The sequence below is a fragment of the Phragmites australis genome, chromosome 13 (genome assembly GCF_958298935.1).
Source record: "Phragmites australis chromosome 13, lpPhrAust1.1, whole genome shotgun sequence".
NCBI classification, from domain to species: domain Eukaryota; kingdom Viridiplantae; phylum Streptophyta; class Magnoliopsida; order Poales; family Poaceae; genus Phragmites; species Phragmites australis.
The window spans coordinates 18,706,617-18,727,880 of NC_084933.1; the positions used below are offsets into that span (position 1 = coordinate 18,706,617).

Here is a 21,264-nt window from a genome sequence, read left to right on the forward strand (position 1 = left end):
AGTTCCAAGACGCCACGACTGAGAAAGGCGTCATCATTTCCTCTGGGCGAAGTGACAGGGCGGTGGAAAAAACGCGGCGCGCGTCCGACCACCCGTCACTGTGGACGCCCTGGCGCCGGGCGCCGTTGAGAGGGCCCACCGAGCAGCCACAGAGGCACCCGACGTGCCCACCCTGTCTTGTTTCTCTGCCAGGGCAGGGTGGCAGACGGAACGCCTTGATCTTGGCAACGTTATCCCGAGATACACCGGATGATACGGGATGGGACCCGTGCAATTAATGGCCCCGCGCCCCTCTGCCAAAGCATGGCAGGGACTGACACTGCGGCGGGAGCTGTTGGGGATGTTAGGATGTCAGGTCGCGCATGCCCATTAAATGTGGCCTTGGACCTCTGACTGGTTGACACCTCGTCAGCAGGCCCCTCGGGGGCCCTTCTGGGTCGTCGGGGCATCGGGTGCTCTCGCACGTACCTTCGGAGAACCGAGTGCTCGGGAGCTGCCACGTGCAACCCCGAGCACCCTCTCCTGAGCACCTTTACATGAACCTTTGGGGAACCGAGTGCTCGGGGGCTGCCACGTGCAGCCCCGAGCACTCTCTTCCGAGCACTTTTGCACGAACCTTCGGGGAACCGAGTGCTCGGGGGCTGCCACGTGCAGCCCCGAGCACTCTCTCTCGAGCACTTTTGTACTGACCCTCGGGGAACCGGGCGCTCGGGGGCTGCCGCAAGCAGCCCCCCGAGCGCTCTCTCCCGGTACTTAGCTCTTCTGACCATCGGGGGACTAGGGTACTCGGGGGCGAGTGGGCACCTCCCCGAGCACTTTCTTCCCGGTACTTGGACTCTGCGGGTCATCGGGGAACTGGGGTGCTCGGGGACCAGAGGCTGTGGCCCCGAGCACCTTCTCCCGGAACTTAGATTTTCCTCATCCCGCAGGAGGGACCTCGCAGGATGGTGACACGTGGCGGACGGCTGGCCTGGCCTCGGGACTCAGGGACCCCCGATTCCTGATACACCGATAACTGCTTCCACAGAGTTCACCTCTGTTCGATCTTTCAGTACGCCTCAGCTATCAAAATCAAAGGCAGGCCACGTTCACAAGATATATCTATATACTGCATCCAAGTTCATGTGGCTTCAATCGGAACAAGCTCGCCAAAGTATCCCTGACTAGCACGGCTGAGGACAGCTTTTAGCTTAAGATCATGTTACTGCGGATCCAGTTGGAAAAACTGCATCAGCCACTTGCACACACCCGCAATGGTCCTCTCATTAGCTTTACTAAGACCCTTCATGACATGACGAAATCTAGACAGATCTACACTGTTAGGACCGTACATAATTTCACCCTCACCATAATATATCTGAAAAATTAATTTATCTGCCATCCCTGAAAACATCCGCAAATATAATCAATGTTAAGACTGACGAACTATATTTCTCAGTATCGGAACTAAAAAATTTACCAACACCGATTCATACCTAACAATAGGTTCTTCAATAATACCCCTAACCAAACTTACCTACAAATATTACTCTATACAATCTACATTTAATAGCTATCCTACCATGTCGAAATTAATATTCACAGCATACTAGCATTTTCTAAACCCTAAATCCTAGGTCATACCGTTATCATACAGTGCTAATTCCTATATCACACAATGCTACCCTACAATTATTACTCTGTACAATCTACATATTCAAAACTACCATAGTACAAAAAATATTCTGTATTTAATTACTATCCTACCATATCGTAAGTAATATTGACAATTTTCTACTAAATACAACATTTTCTAAACCATATGTCATACATGTCTAAACTCTATGTCATACAGTGCTACTGTACTAATTAACAACAATAAAAGTATACAAGAACTTACCGAAAAGTGATCTTCAAATCCGTGGATCAAATGCAGTAGGGCTTCATCACGCTCTCTTCCTCTCCTCTCCTCTCTTCTCCTCTACTCCATCTTCAGAGCTTTCTCTTTTTCGGATTAAAATGAGGATTTACCCTCAATTTTTGCCCTTTTATAGAGAAGGGGGAGGGGGGAGGCGGGCGGACAGCCTCCTTACCGCCCCCTGAGAGGGCGGCAAGGGCCCTAACCGCCCTCTCAGGGGGCGGTAAGGAGGCCTAACCGCCCACTCAGAGGGCTGCAGTCGCCTAGTTATGCAATTTTTTCGACAAGCAATTTTTTCGACAAGGAATCTATTTATTTAAATTTTTAATTGAATATATATATATATATATATATATATATATATATATATATATATATATATATATATATATATATAAACTCTTACTAACGCCATGTCGGGTTCCCTCACTGTTGCCACTGTCACGTCCCTACGACCAAGACTTTTTATTCATCTTGATCCTTGAGTTTTTGGGTAACTTATTTGATTTGTGTTGAACTACCATATCGAGACTTCGCTTGTCACAACAAAGACCTGATTTAGGGCAATCTTGGGTAGTTATTACTCTCAGGTCCTGAGATATTTATGCACTGTTAAGCATAATGTGTGACATCTATGAATTTGGCAAGAGTAGATCTTAAGATGGCATTGTATGCCGTCTCAAAATTGATCACGTCAAACATGATTTTTTCCATTAGGAAATTATCTTGCTTCCCGAAGGTGACATGTAGCGATATTCGGCCAATGGGAGTGACCGAAGATTTAGGTACTATATCGTGGAAGGCCTGAGTTACCGGTTTAATAGCAGACCGAGAGATATGCATTTCTTCAAGTACGTTTGTAAAAAGGATGTTCTGGGAACTCCCTCCATCGATACGGACTCGAGTTACCCTGTAATTGTTTATCGTAGGCTCCACTACTATTGGAAAGCGACCCGACCATACAAAATTATCAGGGCAATCTTCTTATCCAAAGGAGATTTCTGTGCCTAACCACTTTACGACTTGATGACCCTTAAGAAGAGCAGCTAGGACTTCTCAGTCTACTATCTTATACTGTCTATTACACTCGTAGGACGCAGAATCACCGAACATATGGTTGATCATCCTTTTGCCTAGTTAGAAAGACATCATGTCTGTGTCATCTCCGTTGTCATCCGAGTTGGAGTGCCTACTTTGGGTTGCCTTGACCATGATGGATAGCGCACGTACTCCTAGATGTTGGACCAGAATGTTACTGGTAATGGAGTAATTTGTTACACATGTCACTTATATATGGTTGGTTGTGCTATAAGTTTTTTTTCAATGAGCAACTTTTTTAGATGTGGTATTCATAGATGTTATGGTTGTCGATTTGGTGGAAGTCGTACCAAGGTTTCCCGTCACATTTGCCAGAACATGTTGTAAAGCTTTTGCTCCGAGAAGGATCGGAGCGCTGGTCGGGACGAAGATCGGGTAAATCTGCAAAAACTTTGACATATTTAGCTTTCTTGTCCTTACCTCCCTTGGTGTTTTTCTTGCACTTGTTCTGGACCTTGTCGCTGCCAAGCCCGGGTTAAGGATGCTTGATGGCTAGAGTCTTTTCTCTGATGTAGAAGAATACATTCTCGCCCCTAGCAGACTTGTCAACGATCTGTATGAGGTCCTTAACCGTCTCAGGCTCTTTTCAGGCAATATCTTTGATGCAACGCCGGCTCTTAACCCCCTAGGTGAATGCCTCGATAACATCGTGGTCACTAATCGTGGGGATAGTATTCTGGGTATTGTTGAAGCGTCGAGCGAACTTGCGCAAAGTCTCGTTCGTTATTTGCTCACAACAGTAGAGATTGTTTTTTCGTACCAAGCCGAACGTACGTACTTAGGAAGTTAGTTAGGAACATGTCACATAGCTGCTTCCATGAGTAGACTATTCCAAGTGATAGATTGGTTCACCAAGTTCTGGTTGCCCCTTCAAGATCCGTGGGGAGATAATTTGCCATTACCTTCTTGTTCCCACCAACTGTTATGGTTATGGTATAGATCTGGGGAAACTCGATGGCTTTTGGGTTTCTATTGTATTTCTCGATCATCTCGGAGCGGAAACTTACTGACCAACTTACGTTCGTAGATCTGGAGAGAAGTCCAGGCATCTATTGATGGCGCCTTGCTTGGTTCCAGAGATTGGTCTCGATTTAATCGATGTCAAGATGTTTCCCGATTAGACCTACGGGAGATGGGAGGGTAGAAGAGACTTCTTCAGAAGCCCCAGAGTGTTTTCACTGTTTGTCGATGAACTAATGCAAGTCATTAATCGGATGACCTTTGACTGTCGAGGTACCACGACGATTGTTTTCCTGATTATCATCCTAGGAAGCCCTGTTCATAGGTTACGCCTCTCCCGGGTTAGATATATCTTATGACGGAGGATTGCCTGGTCTGCCTCACGCTACAAGAGATCGGGGCATTAGTGAAAAAAAGTTTGTGTCAAAATTTTGTATTGTCACTAATTCTCATGTTAATTATGATTAAACTAGTTTTTGTCACTATTATGTAGTTTATTAGTGACAAAAATTTATATCGTCGCAAGATATGCCATTAGTAATAAAATATAGTGGCAAAACATTGGTTTGCCACTGTTTACCAGGTTAATTATAACTAAAAAAAATTCTCACTATTTCACTCGCCGCCTAAGTTCAAGCTCCGCCCGGGACACTCAAGCTAACCATACGAATCGCAGGAGGATGGTGAAGGGCGCTGGACGGCAAGAAAGAAAGAAGAACATCAACCGATAGACACACGCACAAAGCAAGAACAACTGGAGGCAAAGAGCAGACGAGAACGAGGCGAAGGCGAAAAGGCCGCTCAAGGTAATCCCTCTCCTTATAAAGGTGAGGAAGAGATTACCTCCCATAGAAAAGCGGGCGCATGCCCTGTCCGTTCGCCTACCAGGCCAGGATCATGGGGGAACGGAATCGCCCCCCACGACCCCTCAACCACAAGACGCCACGCATCCCACGTTCGCCTGACAGGACGTAATCATGTCTTTCTCTATAGGGCACATTCAATGCCCCTTATCACCAACATCATCAAACTGATAATCCAGGTCAAGTGGATTGAATCCTCCAAGATAAGGCAAACAATACTAGGGACCATGAGCCATAAACGACAAAGCTAGGGACCGTCGGAGGCCCTGCTCCGAAAGAACTACGGGCCCGACTGCTCCGCTGGCCACCCTCGTGAGGAGCTATTGTTGGGGGTCGTTGTTAAGGACCCCCGACGGCCCCATGGCTCAGCCAGCCCATGCCCAGGGAGCCATATCTCCCAAAACCTCCATCTCCTGAAGCCATGTCTGCCGAAGTCTCTATCTCCCAGAGCCATGCCTCCCCTAGAGCCCCCATCTCCAAGACTTCGGCAGGCTTCCCAAAGGCTACAGGGTGAGTCATCAAGCCTCAAGAAAGATCAGCCAGAAGGGGAACGTCGGTCATTCTTTACCTGCAAGAAAGTGACGGGCATTAAATATCTAGGTTAGTGGATGCCGTCCTGACACCCCAGAACAATGGAGGTTATCCTGACACCCCTGACAACGCGGTGCCGGGCCGCAATTGGCGATCGGCTCACCCCTCAGGGTGCAGGCACCACAATAGTTACTATTGTAGATATTTATCCTCTATGCAAGTAAAAAGTAGTTATTCGGGATAAAACCTAGTAATTCGATCAGGTCCTAGATATTTGTATGTCGTGATAACTTGTACACTAAGCTACGTACCACCCTATAAATAGGGGATCATGGTTATCTGGAGGAGGGAGAGGTCACAAGGAGAATGCTCAAGGAACACACAGGACACATAGGTGCTCAAGCGCTAAACCACGTTGTAATACTCCCCCTAGACCTATCCCTTTTTTGCTATCAATACATTTATGATGTTCTTTACTCTCAAACTTTATTTCCAAGCTTGAGTCTCCTCCTTAGAAGAAACTCTCGCCATACTTACTAGGGCAAGACGAACTCTTGCTCCAACAAGTTGATTTTCATTTTTCTATTTGAGTTGAATGTTTTCACCTTATTGGGGCTATTCTCCTTGTTGTTAGAGGCATAAAATTTACACACATATATGTACAGATGGGTATTAAATTCTTTTACCTCTATTACATCAACTAGGAGGGTTTTTTCTCTAGGTAGCTAGTGTTGATTTAAAATTACAAGATTTTGTGTACAAAGACACGTGAAATGATCTTGAATGGAATATATAGGTCATATATCATTTGTGGAGTCATGTTGCCTCGGAACTTCCTTTCTTAATAGTCCCTCTAGTGTTTTTGTTTCTGCTGAGGTTTTGATATATGTTGGGTGATCAAATAAGAGAAGTCTATCAGTTTTGAAAGAAATTTGTTGAGGCATCTATTCACTCTCTTCTAATCATCAATCTCGATCCTACATTATTAGTGCCAGTTCAAAAACCGTCATTAATGATATTTTTAAACTGGCACTGATGACTTTTTTTAGTAGTGTGCTATTGAATAGTCAATAGTACACTTTTTTGCACATAAAAGTTCCACGTGTCTAATTTAATAAAGAAAATGTCATAAATGGAAGGGAAAAATACAAACCCCAAAAGTCACTTAGATTTTGACTCCCCTAAAAGTTGTTTTGTTGAAAAAAAAAAGCCCTAAAAATTTGGTTTTGTTGCAAAAACACCCCCAAAAAATTCAAAAAAAATTAAAAAAATCACAAAAAAATCAAAAAAAAAAACTAGAGACAATTCTAAGACCTTTTGTGAAATTTGTTTTTAAAAATAATATCCTTTGCATCATATTTCATGAAGAGTAAGTTTGAAAAAAAAGAGAAACGTGCAGCTTATTTATTAATTCGAGTTAAATGCATAGTTAATTATTTACTAATCCAAAAATTATGAAACAAATTTTTTAGTCTTCTTACATGATCCCCTATCTTCTAAAAATACATGAAATTCTGAAATAGTTATTGTAACGTGCAAGATCGAGTAAATGTGTTGCAGATAGATTAATTCATAACTAATCCATAACACCCCAAAATTAGTGAAACCACTTTTATTAGTTTACTTAAATAATTATTTATGTAGGAAAAATAATGGTAAACATGACAGAGTTAAAATAACATGAGTTAATAAATAAGCTGTACATTTTTTTTCAAACTTACTCTCCATGAAATATGATGCAAAGTATATTACTTTTGAAAACAAATTTCACAGAAGTTCTTAGAATTGTCTCTAGTTTGTTTTAGAAATTTTTTTGTGATTTTTTTATTTTTTGAATTTTTAGGTGGTTTTTTCAATAAAATCAATTTTTTGGGGGGGTTTTCGTAACAAAACAAATTTTGGGGGAGTCAAAATCTAAGTGATTTTTGAAGGGGTTTTTGTATTTTCGCGCATTAGACCGGCCGCATAGGTCCATCACATGGTTGATTTACAAGAAAACTAAGCGACCTGGAACGTTATAAGAGAACACTACTGCGGTCTGCGGCCAAAGAGCGAGTCACAGATGCAGGCCGCAGGCCACCCCGCATCGAGTCGAAGTCTCGAAGACCCCAGCATGGCATCAGACTCGTCTGCGTAGTCCGTTTGGTTTTCTTTTTTTCCAAGCAAAGGTTATTGTCAAAGAGTACATTCTCTGCCCTCGAGGAGTGACAATAGTTGAATAGTTAAGCAGCGCCAGGAAGGCGAGGCCAACAAGTAAAGCAAAGCAGCAGCAGCAGCAACAAACAAGCAAGGGTTCGACGTGGGAGCGAAGCAGAGTAGCCTGGCAGCAAAAACATGGGACAAGCAAAGCACAAGTCATAGCGCTCAAGTTTCCCTTCTCCTCCTACAGTATTATATATGCGCATAGATCCTAGCACTAACTGACCAGCAATATCTTATTGGAAGGGAAATTATAAGAGAGCAGGAACGCACTGACAGGGAGGTATGGTTCTGACACATGTTCACGAGCTCGACGAGGCCGCCGCCGCCGTCTTCGCCTCAAGATACGTGCAGGACCCGGTTCCAAGGTTGGATATCTTTTTTTCATTCCAATTTTCACATTAATAAATGAGTTTTACGTTTTTTTAAACTTACTCGTCATAAAATATTATGCAAAATATATTATTATTGAAAACAAATTTCACAAAATGTCTTATAATTGTCTCTAGTTTTTTAGAATTGTTTATAATTTTTTAATTTTTTTGAATTGTTTTGCAACAAAATTAAACCTTTAAGTGGTTTTTTCAACAAAACAACTTTGAAGGAAAGTCAAAATCCAAATGACTTTTGGGGGTTTTGCATCTTCCCTTCGACCAAATGGAGAGGACTTCGATCGTGTTCTGAGCATTTGTTGTGTTCATGCGTGTCTGCAGGTATGAGCTAGGGGAGAGGTCGATCTCCAAGGACGCGGCGTACCAGATCATCCACGACGAGCTGCTGCTGGATAGCAGCCCGCGGCTGAACCTGGCGTCGTTCGTGACCACGTGGATGGAGCCTGAGTGCGACAAGCTCATGCTAGAGGCCATCAACAAGAACTACGCCGACATGGACGAGTACCCCGTCACCACCGAGCTCCAGGCAAGCACACGTCCATATCTTCTCTTCGCATCCAACGGAAGCCTTCGTCTCGAATTTTCTTGTAACCAGCTGAAGCTGTGTCTACGCAGAACCGGTGCGTGAACATCATAGCGCGGCTGTTCAAAGCGCCGGTGGGCGCCGGCGAGACTGCCGTCGGGGTCGGCACGGTCGGATCCTCGGAGGCCATCATGCTCGCGGGGCTGGCCTTCAAGCGGTGCTGGCAGAACCGGCGGAAGGCGGCGGGGAAGCCCCACGACAAGCCCAACATCGTCACGGGTGCCAACGTGCAGGTAAATACTGCGTTCCTGTGTGACAGCGCACAAGCAAGGAAGGATTCGCTCTGAAAATACTGCGTTCCCGCATGTGCGGGCAGGTGTGCTGGGAGAAGTTCGCGCGGTACTTCGAGGTGGAGCTTAAGGAGGTGAAGCTGCGGGAAGGGTGCTACGTGATGGACCCCGACGAGGCCGTGCAGATGGTCGACGAGAACACCATCTGCGTCGCTGCCATCCTTGGCTCCACGCTCACCGGCGAGTTCGAGGACGTCAAGCGTCTCAACGACCTCCTCGCCGCCAAGAACAGGCGAACAGGGTCGGCTTAGCTAACTCCGCATGAAGTCAATCATTTCCTCCTCTGAACAGCAGCGGTGTTCCATCCATGTGTGACGTGGTGAGCCGTGTGACGCTGACAGGTGGGACACTCCGATCCACGTGGACGCGGCGAGCGGCGGGTTCATCGCGCCGTTCCTGTACCCGGAGCTGGAGTGGGACTTCCGGCTGCCGCTGGTGAAGAGCATCAACGTCAGCGGGCACAAGTACGGCCTCGTCTACGCCGGCGTCGGCTGGGTGATCTGGCGCAACAAGGAGGACCTGCCCGAGGACCTCATCTTCCACATCAACTACCTCGGCGCCGACCAGCCCACCTTCACGCTCAACTTCTCCAAAGGCACGGCAGGATCATGCCACTTAGTAGCGTTTTAGTTGCAAACTAAAGTTGTTGACTCTACATGTTTAATTTTGTGCAGGTTCTAGCCAAATCATCGCGCAATATTACCAGTTTCTTCGACTAGGCTTCGAGGTACCACTTCATGAGCCTGCACCTTTGTCACTCACTGGACACAACGGCTTAGGACGTACGAACTTTTCTGTTGTCGCAGGGGTACCGCAACGTGATGGAGAACTGCATGGAGAGCGCGAGGACGCTGCGCGCGGGGTTCCAGCGGATGGGCCGGTTCACCATCATCTCCAAGGAGCAAGGCGTGCCGCTGGTGGCGTTCACGTTCAGGGGCAAGGACACCTCGCTGGCGTACAAGCTGTCGGCCGGGCTGCGCCGGTTCGGGTGGATCGTGCCGGCGTACACGATGCCAGCGAACCTGGAGCACATGACCGTGCTCCGCGTCGTGGTGCGGGAGGACTTCGGCCGGCAGCTGGTCGAGAGGTTCCTGTCCCACGTGCGGATGGCGCTGGACGAGCTCGACGACGAGGCGAAGGGCGGGCCCGTGCCGAAGATGAGGGTCACCATCGAGTTGGGCCCTGCCCGGAGCGCCGGCGAGGAAGCGTCGGCCAGGGTCGTTAAGAGGGAGGACGTCGTGCCGGTGCAAAGGGCCGTGTCACTTGACGGTGGGAAGACCAAGGGCGTCTGCTAGGCCGGCCGGCTGTGAGATCGATGCGATGAACAGATCGACCTCTCAACTGTACTAAGTACGTACTGAATAAATCTTCGGAACAGGAGATCAAAAGAGACTAGATAAGACCCATGGTGTCCGGCTTTGCACCATTGAATCTTTTCCAAGTTTGCACATGCTTCTGATCCGATCGAGTGGTCACTCGGCACGGCTACCAGCCAAGGCACATTCATGTTCAGGCCCAGTGGCAGGCCGAGCATGTTCTGCGAGTGGCTGCAAGCCACCCAGCGTCGCATTGCTTTTGCCGGACGCAACCAGCGTAACAGCCCAGTGTTTCCAAAACCTGGGCCGCACGGGAAACACGACATTAGACTGTCTGACGCCCGGCCGAGCCTTCAGCCCGGCGAGGCTGCGCGGCACCGTCGTCCTTCTCCATCTTCGCATGCTGCGTGGGCTCGCCCGGGAAGACGAAGGGCGCTCGTGAGTGCAGCCGCGTGCCTCCTCCACAAGGGCTCTCACTTCTCAGGTACTCCATGGCCGCCTATTCTTGCTCGTGCGCTGTTCCCGTGTTTGGGCCTCACAAGGCGCTGCAGGGGAGCGTGGTCGGGGAACTAAACCGCGACCATGGGCGATCCCAACTTTTCGTAAGCACGAGCGCACTAAATCCCAGGGGAAAAAATCATGGATCCGGGGAGTAGATCGCTTCTGGTCGTACGAGATTTCACGTTCTAACGATCTGTGCATGGAGATGTGAAAAGGAGAACCAACTGATGGGGGTGAACGAAACAACGACCACCCCCCGTCCACATTCGCACGCCGCCCCGAGCCGCCCCGGCCCAGCGCGTCCATGGCGAAGCCGCCCAGGAGCTCTCTCATGTCTGGTGCGCGCCGCCAGAGCCATCCGAGGCCGATCAGTGAGCAGGCTGGAGTAGTCTGGGCCGAAGGTGCAGGGTCGTCCCCAAATCAGGGAGTGATCGAGCTTGATCCAAAGGTGCAGCACGGCAATCCACGTTTAGTTACTATTTGGTGGCTACAAAGCACTCCCAGATGATGAACTTCACGAGGCCGACAATCTTCAGCACGCAGCAACTGTCCGTGGTACAGTACATGAACTACAGGTACAAAAGCAAGGAATAAAGCATGTCGCAGTGGCGAAACACTAGTTTGGTCATGATCTGGCTACAGCTTAATTATGTCGCTTCCTTCCTGCTCAAAATGTGTGCCCTGATCATAAATATATCATGGCAATGACACGAGTCAGAACTGGAGAAGGGGGAACTGATACGTGTCAAACTCTTGCGAGCTCTTTTGCAATTATACGTACGAAAACAGTCCTTTTAGTTGTTCGGAATCTAATGATTGCTTAAAAGTATAGGGAACCGACATACTACAGTAGACTCTTTTTTTTCATTCACTTCTTCCTCCAATGGGCACTGCTCTCCTTCATCTTCTTTACTTGTTTCTACCGGAGCTCACCCAACAGTTCTCTGCTACAGTAGCCCATCGCCGGCCTACCGTATCGCCCGCCACTCACTACCTTGGCCAGATTGTCATGCCTAATAGGGCATCCCTCTAAGCCCGATGGCAAAACTCTCGCCCTCTCTCGAACACTAACCCCAGTGTGCATGCTCCGTCATTGCGTATAAAAATAGTAAACGATAGCCATTTGTCGTGTAAAAAAGGTGAAAATATATATATGTCTTTTCTCAATAAGTTGTTAGGTGAATGATTCGTAGACATAAAAGTGAGGTGAATAATTTGTGGACATAAAAGAGAGTTACTCGCAAAGAAAAATAAAGGTTGAGTTCATTAAGTTTAGGGATTTTCACACACCATAAAAAAGTGTGGTACACTATTGGAGAATCAGCACAGCCCCTTTTTTGAAACAAGAAAACAAGCCGATATGTACATAGTAAATCGCCCAACACAGGCACGCCATATATTCATACCTGAGCTTACCATTGCAACGTTCTTTCAACAAAACAGAGGGAAGAGAAAAATACTTATTACGCTCTACAATGATACAATCACACTTCCCCGTAGTACATACGATGAGTGGTTAATTGAGCGGCGCATGCATGGCAGACATAGAAGAAAATAAAGCTTGTTCAACACTTGCAAGAGAAGAAGCCGGAGCAAACCTCGTGGAAGGCCTCGAGGATGGCGGCGCGGTGCTCGCGCGCGTTCACCGAAACGTAGCAATTGAGCAGCGCCCGCAACTCCGCCGGCTCGGACATCCGCTTCGCCACGATCACCTCCGCGATAGACCGCCGGAACTCCTCCCTGGGGTCGTGCGTCCTCCTGTCCTCCGCGAGCAGCACGACGCACGTCCTCTTGGACACCTCGCGCCCGCTCCGGTCGCTCTTCTCGTAGCAGCCGCCGCCGCGGGCCCACGCGCACGGCCCGCGGTGCCGGCTGGTGAGCTCCGGCGCCCGCCTCGCCGACGGCCGGCGCTCGGCTTCCGCGGCGTCGATCATGGACTGGAGCCTCGCCTGGACCATCCCGTGGGCGAGCTTGGACACGCCGCGCGGCTGCGGCTCCAGCGGCGGGAGCGGTTCCGGCGCAGCGTCGGCGGACAAGAACGACGCCGACGAGGACACGCTGAGCCGGGACGCGCCGCAGCACAGCGCGCGGCACTTGCCGCTCTTGTGCCGCATCGTCCTTGATGACTCCTTCGCCGCAGCGTCGGCGTGGTACTTGCCGCCTCCGCCGCCATAGCCGCTCTTGTGCTCCTTGCTCCGCCCCGAGAAAAGCTGCATGGCTGCACTCGCTGCGCCGCGCCCGTGCTGCTCCGGTGTCCGGCGCCTATGCAGCTGCGGCACGCGAGGCAGCGAGAGGGTAGTAGTAGCAAACTAGCGACTCGCAAGTTGGTGCGGATTTAGCATGCCGTCCACCAGAAGAGGACAGTGCACCATTGTAAAGCGATCAAAGGCGGGCACCGCCTTTTGATTCTTTGATTGGGAAAACTTTCAAGTCTCGGCAAAGAGAGTAGCTAGCTCGCTTTAGGGATGTAGCCGGATCATTCTGTCTCCTTACTAGCAGCAACTTGGCATCTACAGTATGCTGCTCTCTCTCTTGATTCTGAAATCTCAATTAGGATCACGAATTAAAAACGTGATTAGCTGCATACTAAAATAGTAGGCGTCAATCATCATTCGTAGTCGCCATTACAGAAGAACCTATCATAAATACCGGGACACGCGGGCGAGCACTTTAATCAGATTAATTCAGAATTGAGCTTCTGAGGGAAGACAGAGTTTGTACTCCAACTTACACACTGATCACTATCTTAGATCCAGCCAAGTTTGAATTTACCGATAGCCCAACGGTTACCAAGCTCCAGCGATTACCAAAAATTCATGATCACCGCTCGAAATTTAAATAAAGTTCAGACAAAATTCGTTTGATAAAATTTAAAATTTGGAGAAAAATTTGTGAAATTGACCTCTCGGTAACCGCTCGAAATTTGAATTGGACCGGTTACCAAGTGATTTTCTTGAATTTTCCGTATTGTCTGTAACCGCTCGGTTTTCTCGATTTATCGAGCGATTTTCTCGATTTTCAGTGAAGTTCAACAAAAAAAACCCAAAAATTATCTCAATCTTGTAAAATCAATAACTAATTCATCTGAGCTTCAAATCAAGTGAAACAAATTTTGTTGGTTTCCTTGTAACATGATCTACATGATAAAAGTATTTATACTCATAAAAAATTTCAAAATTTTCTGTGAGAAAATGTATTTTTTAAACTAAGTTAATGCATAGTTTACTCTTTGCTAATCCAAAATCATGAAACTAATTTTGTTAGTCTTCTTACATGATCCTATGTCTTTTAAAAATACATGAACTCTTGAATTAGTTATTGTAACATGCAGAATTGTGTAAATATGTTGCGACTAGATTAATTCATAATTGACCCATCACACCTCAAAAATTAGTGAAACCACTTTTATTAGTTTATTTATGCTATGATTTACGTAGGAAAAATAATAGTAGACATGACAAATTTAATTACAGTGTCGTTTCTTAACATATTCACTTTATGCTTGTGAACTGTGTAAAAATCCTAGAGAAATTAATAAAACTCTAAATACAGTGAAATGAATTTTAAAGATATTCTTAAGATATGTTCTATACAAGAAAAATATATGTTTAAATGTTAAGCTTTTTCTTAACATGAGTTAATAACTGAACCACACGCTTCAACTTTTTTCATTTTTTTTCAAACTTCCTCCCTATAGCATATGATGCAAACGACATTATTTTTGAAATTATTTTCACAGAAGGCCTTAGAATTGTGTCTAGTTTTTTTATAATTTTTTTTCGAATTTTTGAATTCAAATTCGGTTACTGTTCAGTTTCTGAAACCGAGCCGGACCGAGATGTCCAGTTATCACGTACCTAGATCCAGCTCAAATGCAGAGTTCTTACCTCTGCTTCAGGAATCCAGCTTGCTGAGATCGGCATAGTCGGGTGTCTTTCAGATTCGCCTAACTAAACACTAGTGCGGCTGACCATGTGTAGGCTACATGGTCAGTGTAGCTAGTTAATGAGCTCAAACTTGCAATTCATAAGCAAGTGTTCCTGAGAAAGAAAAAAGAAAAGTATTCCCCAAATCAATCACAAAAGGGGAGACAAAGAAACCTAAAGAATCAAAAAGCCAAAAACAGGCTTCCAGCTGGTGTAGTGGCCGTCATGTGGCTATCATCAAGCTTAGCCATGGTCAACAGCTTTAGCAAGTTCTTCTATCCCCCTTCTTCTCGAGTTCTATACATCTCTTTTCATTTTTTCCTTTTTTGGCAACATGCTCAGTAGCGTATCGCCAACCATGCATGCGTCCATGCCTAATCAAATTTGTAGTAGGTGCATATGCACCTAGATATTGGTTTTTTAAACATTTGCTCGCTCTGAAAAAAATCTGATAAAATCATCAATGTTTACATGTTAAAACTATTCACTTAGAAAACTTATATGATCTTATATGTACTGTGCAAAGGGCAAATGCTATGGAAAAATAGAGAAGGTAAAGTTTGTATACATCTTTTGTAATTTAGTTTGCTTCTTTTATCTTCGTTATGCAACATGTGTGTGTGTGTGTGTGTGATCATATATTTCTGCTCAATTTTGTGTGTGTGTGTGTGTGTGTGTGTGTGTGTGTGTGTGTGTGTGTGTGTGTGTGTGTGTGTGTGTGTGTGTGTGTGTGTGATCATATATTTCTTCTCAATTTTCCATAGTGCGTTTCCTGAAATGTTGTACATTTATAATTTTTGAGACTTTTTTCAAGTGCGCAAGTGTAAAAACTCAGATACATATGCACCTTAGGCAACAAAATTTGTTTCACTTGATTTGAAGCTCGGATGAATTAGTTATTGATTTTACAAGATTGAACCCTTTTTTAGGTTTTTTGTTGAACTGCGCTGAAATTCGATAAAACCGCTCGATAAATCGAGAAAACCGAGCGGTTACCGAGCCAAACCGCTCGGTAACCGACCGAATCAAAAATGCGAGAAAATCGCTCGGTAACCGATCCAAACCGCTCGGTAACCGACCCAAACCGCTCGGTTACCGAGAGGGCAAAAACATGATTTTTTCGCAAAAATTTAAAATTTGCCGAATGAATTTTCTCCGAATTTTTTTGAATTTTTGACCGGTAATCGCGGTTTTTCGGTTACCGCCGGAGGTCGGTAACCGACCTCCGGTCGGTAACGTGAACCATGACCTTAGGTGCCAAAAGGGAAAAGAAAAACGCTTCCCGCCTACTACCGTTGTACTGCTACAACCTGATGTTTCAGGTTTTCAGCAACTTCACGATCATCTTGCATTGCAGACTCTTTTCAGTGTTTACTAGCTAGGTAGTGTCGATTTCACTGTCACTCTTTCAATTAGACAACATAATTCCATTTTTATTTTTGACCTGTCAAGTGACAATGCAGGGACAAACGAACATGCCAGTAAGTATCTGAGTTCTCGATATATACCTGCGTCATGTGTACACTAGGTGAATGGCTTTGGACGCATTGCAGTTGTAGTCGGCAGTAGCCAATGACCGGCAGGGTCTCTTTCCTGTGATTTTCTCGTGTTATTTGTCCTGCATGTTACTGCGCAAAAACTCCGGCAGCTACGTGTCGTTGGAACATGGCATACAACGTTCGTTATGCACAGCATGGCAGCATGTTTAATTTCCGTACTGAAAAAGGACAGCAGAGATACTGCGTTCGGCATCGGCCAGAAATGATCAGACGAATCTCATGATCGATTCGGTAAAGAAATCGGAACGATTGATAAAAGATGAAGGGCTAGTTTTGAAACTTGGGAAATTTACAGGAATGCGCAGAAATTCAATTCTCGTGGTGCTCAGAGATCGGAAGAAATTCCAGCGTTCCAAACGAAACCTCAACAGTTTACGTGCACAACCATGAAACCTGGATCGTCGAAAGCTTCTAGCTGTGTTCCGGCATTAATGGAAGTTAGAGCTTGGAACGAAAGGAAAAAAAAATCATAGGCATCCCGTGCATGCCATTACGCGCAGTACCCTCCCTAAACAGCAGGGCGCCCGTCAAAACGAAAGCTCTGGACAAATGGACAAAAGGAGAAGGAGCGAGAACGAACACGAGGCCGACGATGCGTTGTCTGACCGTCCATGGGTGCGTAACATCACGGGGACCCTCACGATGCTTGTCCTTGTTGAGTACCGTAGAACAAGTGCGGATATCGGATGACCTGACAAGTTTATTTGGTGGTGGGCAACAGACCAACAATACTCGGCCTCCTCACCTTACAAGGCCTTCTTTTACAGGTAGACAGAACTTTTCGGAGCCAAACAACTATAGAAAATAAGGGCTTTAATGAAGTGCAAGTTCTTTTTCTAGTTGACGTTGTTTGGTCGATGTTGGACAAATGACCGGCTATAAAGGCATAAGAGGATCTTGCTCCCTCTGTTCTCAGGCCTCGGAAACTATACAACATTTGTTATTGGGTTGTGTCTTTAGCTTTGAAGTTTGATTTCTCATCCTGCGGCCGGCTGGACTTGAGCGATTCACGCCGCGTGCTGATGCTGAACTGGTCGACTGGTGGCTTTCTGCTAGGAAGCAACTCACTAAGAATCTTCATCGCGGTTTTGATTCCCTGGTGGTACTAGTCACTTGGTGCATTTGAAGAGAGCGAAACAACCGAGCTTTTAATCGTGCCGCTTCCTTGCCCAAAGTTCTCATCAGCACGATCCGGGATAAGGGACGATATCGGTGCTTGTCCGGCAATAGACGTTTGTTGTTGCTTCTTTAACCTCTATAGCTCTGCTAGGTTTCTTGGATTTGGTCTTCGGTTCCATAACTTTGGGTTTTGTTTTTCATTGTTGTATCTCCCGGCTCCCGAACGCCTGAGCGTGAAAGAGCAAACTTCTGTGTTTTTCCTCTTAATGAAATAACGTGTCTATGCGCGTTCTCGAAAAAGAACACGAGGCCGACGAAACCGCAGCCATGGCGGACGCGCCTTCGCCGACGGCAGCCGCAGAGCCGGGGTCCGCGTTGACGCCGCTGCTGCGGCAGAGGGGGTCGTACACGCGGAGCATGTCGCACTCGCGCGACGAGCTCGGCGGCTTCCGCTCCTGCCTCCGGTGGATGTGCGTCGACCACTCCGACCGCGCCAGCGCCGCGGCGTCGTGGTTCGTGTTCGCGTTCCTCGCCGTCGCAGTCCCCGCGGCCGCGCGCGTCGCGCTGCCGCACCGCGCCTACGACATGCAGGTGCAGGCCTCGCTCACGCTCTCCGCCGCGCTCGCCTACGTCACGCTCTCCACCCTCGTACGCCGCTTCGGACTGCGCCGCCTCCTCTACCTTGACCGCCTCCGCCACGACTCCCAGGACGTCCGCGCCGGGTACATCGTCCAGCTCGCTGGCTCCATCCGCCTCCTCGCCTGCTTCGTGCTCCCCTGCTTCCTAGCCGACGCCGCGTACAAGGTCTTCTGGTACTGCGCGAACCGGCCCTTCCCGCCGTGGTGGTCGGCAGCGGCGTGCGCGCTGGAGATGGCGTCGTGGATATATCGCACGGCCATGTTCTTCATGGCGTGCGTGCTGTTCCGGATCATATGCTACCTGCAGATCCTACGCATGACGGGGTTCGCGCGGGACTTCGGCCAGTGCGCCGACGTCGCCACCGTGCTGAGACAGCACCGCCGCATCCGAGACCAGCTCCGTCAGATCAGCCACCGCTACCGGAGGTTCATACTGTCCTGCCTCATCCTCGTCACGGCAAGTCAGTTCTCCGCGTTGCTCGCCGCCACGAGACCGCGCGCGCAAGTCAACATCGCCACTGCCGGCGAGCTCGCGGTGAGTAGCATAGCATGTCCCGTTGCTCCTGAACTCCTCTTGGTCAGGCTGCTGCTCTGTTCTTTTATTAATTATCATAACAAGTTCATGTGCATGCATGCGCTTGCTGCTGCAGCTGTGCTCTCTGAGCCTCGTCACCGGCCTGCTCATCTGCCTCCACAGCGCGGCCAAGATCACGCACAAGACGCAGGCGATCACCAGCATCGCCGCGGCATGGCACGCCGACGCCACCATCAACAGCCTGGACCGTGACCAGGAGAAACCCATGACGCCCAGCAAGGCGTACCTGCAGCTGCAGGCGCCCACAAGCCCCTTCCCTGTGGTGAGCACATCGTCCGGCGATGAGTCCGACAACGACGAGTCCAGGAGCGAGGACAGTGTCGAAACCTCAAGGTTCACGTCTTTCCACGTCACCAACATCTCGTTCCAGAAGAGGCAGGCTCTAGGTAAGCATGCACCCGTTGTTCGCACGTACGTGCTCTGATTTTGTCAGTGTTGCAATCATGGTGCTCAGTACTAACCGTAGCTGGTCATGGCGTTTTCAGTGACCTACCTGGAGAACAACCAGGCGGGGATCACTGTGTTCGGCTTCGTCGTCGACCGGACATGGCTGCACGCGCTGTTCATGATCGAGTTCTCGCTAGTGACGTGGCTGCTAGGCAAGACAGTCGGCATATCTTAAGGCCGGGCTGAATACCTACCTGTGTATGGTATAATCAAGAATTTATCGCTCCTGTGTGATCATATATTGGAAAGTTTCAGGTAGAACCTGTCATTCTGAATGTATAAAATTGAGCTCATATAGTAGAGTAATTTTTTCTGAATGGAGATTTGACACAGTAACGTCCAAACGTGAGACTAACAATTGCTCACCCAGGAGCAGTGTTTCTTGGCTTCTGGCAATCTTCTTCATGGTACATGGTAGGAAACCAGAGTAGCAAAAATAATAACTGCTTCTGGTAATCTTCTTCCGTTGTTTCTAACCTTGTAATCTTCCTTTGCTCTCTTTCCCGGGACTTTGGCCATGTCAGGTCGTTGTGCAAACTTTGTTCTCTTCTCTCTTAATACAAAGATGTGCAGCTCTCCTACGCATTTTAGAAGAAAAAAAATAACGGTCAGTCAGTTCATAGGGAACACTGAAAAGTTCAAAACCCTTGCAATTCAAGACAAGAAATATGCCCATTCGTACAACTGAAAAATATAGTGACCGTTTAACTTTAAACGTAATTGAGAAGAAGAGATTTGCAGGGTTGTTTTTGTTCTCTAACTTAACGACAACAACTTGACCAGAATTTTGCCATAAACATAACCTATTCCTGATTTACTTTGATGAAAAAAGATAAATACCAACCCCATGATCATTCACATGTTCATTGATGCTTTCATCCTAATATGCATAGGACACATTAGAAACTCTTTAAATCTCACCCTCTGTTGACAGATCAATAGAAGAACAAACTAAAGCAACTTCATATCATCAGCATCAGCTTCAGCTTCACAACCGTCTGAGGATAAAACCAACCCGTGGTTGCCTTTGAGAGCTAGTTGAAACCCCATTTCTTGTATAACCTCTGTCTTTGTGTTCAAAATCTCTATGATAAGATTCTTTGTCATTGCTATCTAAGGATGTGTCAGAGTCAGTGCTATCATCAAAATAAGAGTCAGTGCTATCATCGCTATAAGAGTCGTTGCTGCTGCTATTTGGATCAATGATATACTCCCCCATGATAATAGATCCTGGATTCAAGGCACTAGCAATGTTGATTGCATCTTGCCTCTCCTTTTCACTTTAAAACTCCTCCCACTTAGCTAAACGTGCAGGGTCAACTTCATGAGGCTTTGATGAACGATGCTTGGACTCCACATGCTTCCTGAGTTCCTTATATGTCCCGCCAAATGAGCAATCCTCGTGCACACAAGTTCTCCTTTTGCAGTTCAGAAATCGCCGCGCTGGTTCGACCACCGTCCACCCTTTAACTTCCCCACGGCAGATAGGGCATGCAAGCAGCATTGCCTTCTGATTCTTGTTAACTGGTGCAACCATGGTTAAGACTTCGCATGCTGATTTCTCCCTCGAATTAGCATTTTTAAACAATTCAAGGCAATTAGAGTGGTTGTAATTGGTACCACACATGTATGGTCGGCAACCTTTGTTATGAGAAGAACAAAGGAGCAAGACAGCATCATGTGGACACTCCAAGCATATTGAGCAAGTGGCATGTTTCCAGTCCTTCTCCTCCGAGGTTGGTTGCGATGCAATTTGCTTGGCTGCCTTTTTTGTTTTTTTTAAGCTGTAAGGTACAGCATGGGAGCCTTACCTAAGATGCTGCACTGTCAGGTTACGGTTTCTTGGAGTTCTTGCCATGTCTTCAGAACAGTAGGGAAATGGACCTGGGAGAATGGCGCAAAAAATACAGTTACACTTAGCTACAGATCCTAAGGACAAAGAAACTTTTATTTACATTCTCACGAAGCATGTAGGATTGATCGGTACGAATTTGCTAAGCAAATCAAATCATAAAACAAGTGGAGCCGTACTTAAAATGCTTTTGGATTTCCCATGAGCTACCATAGTCTCATAGCTGTACGTGAAGGCAAACAAATTATTTTGCAAGGTTCCAGGTTTCTTTTTATCACCTTTGATTAGCTTATGTATACCTTCAAAATCATGTGATGTCGGAGAGGATTTTGATAGTTTACCCTACATATTTCAAGCATAAGCTAATATTACATAGCATGGCAAATGTGAAGCACAAACACCAAGCTAATATTACAGTAACTATGTAAGTTCTCCACTTTCATTAAGTGAGTGAGCATTGGCACATTCAAACTTATAAAATACTTCTAATACGCAATG

At 46.9% G+C, this 21,264-nt stretch overlaps 3 protein-coding genes and 1 pseudogene across 3 annotated transcripts; 2 read left to right on the forward strand and 2 right to left on the reverse strand.

Moving 5' to 3' along the window:
• Window positions 1–7,650: 7,650 nt before the first annotated feature.
• Window positions 7,651–10,390, forward strand: LOC133888624 (glutamate decarboxylase 2-like). The gene is made up of 7 exons (XM_062328934.1): window positions 7,651–7,916; window positions 8,262–8,466; window positions 8,556–8,756; window positions 8,840–9,054; window positions 9,155–9,408; window positions 9,488–9,540; window positions 9,620–10,390. Exons 1-7 carry the CDS (start codon window positions 7,834–7,836, stop codon window positions 10,106–10,108), a joined length of 1,500 nt encoding a protein of 499 aa, XP_062184918.1. The 5' UTR covers window positions 7,651–7,833; the 3' UTR covers window positions 10,109–10,390.
• Window positions 10,391–12,042: 1,652 nt separating this feature from the next.
• Window positions 12,043–13,244, reverse strand: LOC133889314 (probable transcription repressor OFP9). The gene has a single exon (XM_062329832.1). It carries the CDS (start codon window positions 12,844–12,846, stop codon window positions 12,196–12,198), a length of 651 nt encoding a protein of 216 aa, XP_062185816.1. The 5' UTR covers window positions 12,847–13,244; the 3' UTR covers window positions 12,043–12,195.
• Window positions 13,245–17,036: 3,792 nt separating this feature from the next.
• On the forward strand, window positions 17,037–19,244 carry LOC133887757 (uncharacterized). The gene is made up of 3 exons (XM_062327731.1): window positions 17,037–18,407; window positions 18,523–18,853; window positions 18,953–19,244. The coding sequence occupies exons 1-3, from the start codon at window positions 17,517–17,519 to the stop codon at window positions 19,087–19,089; spliced, it is 1,359 nt and encodes a 452-aa protein (XP_062183715.1). The 5' UTR covers window positions 17,037–17,516; the 3' UTR covers window positions 19,090–19,244.
• Window positions 19,245–19,902: 658 nt separating this feature from the next.
• LOC133889490 (uncharacterized) lies at window positions 19,903–20,772 on the reverse strand (annotated as a pseudogene).
• Window positions 20,773–21,264: the final 492 nt, after the last annotated feature.

Coding starts and splice junctions, on each gene's coding strand:
- LOC133888624 (XM_062328934.1), top strand. CDS start 7,834: ATGGTTCTGACACATGTTCACGAGCTCGACGAGGCCGCCGCCGCCGTC. Junction 9,055..9,154: donor GCCAAGAACAGGCGAACAGG/GTCGGCTTAGCT, acceptor TGACGCTGACAG/GTGGGACACTCCGATCCACG. Junction 9,409..9,487: donor CACGCTCAACTTCTCCAAAG/GCACGGCAGGAT, acceptor AATTTTGTGCAG/GTTCTAGCCAAATCATCGCG.
- LOC133889314 (XM_062329832.1), bottom strand. CDS start 12,846: ATGCAGCTTTTCTCGGGGCGGAGCAAGGAGCACAAGAGCGGCTATGGC.
- LOC133887757 (XM_062327731.1), top strand. CDS start 17,517: ATGCGCGTTCTCGAAAAAGAACACGAGGCCGACGAAACCGCAGCCATG. Junction 18,408..18,522: donor CCACTGCCGGCGAGCTCGCG/GTGAGTAGCATA, acceptor TTGCTGCTGCAG/CTGTGCTCTCTGAGCCTCGT. Junction 18,854..18,952: donor CCAGAAGAGGCAGGCTCTAG/GTAAGCATGCAC, acceptor TGGCGTTTTCAG/TGACCTACCTGGAGAACAAC.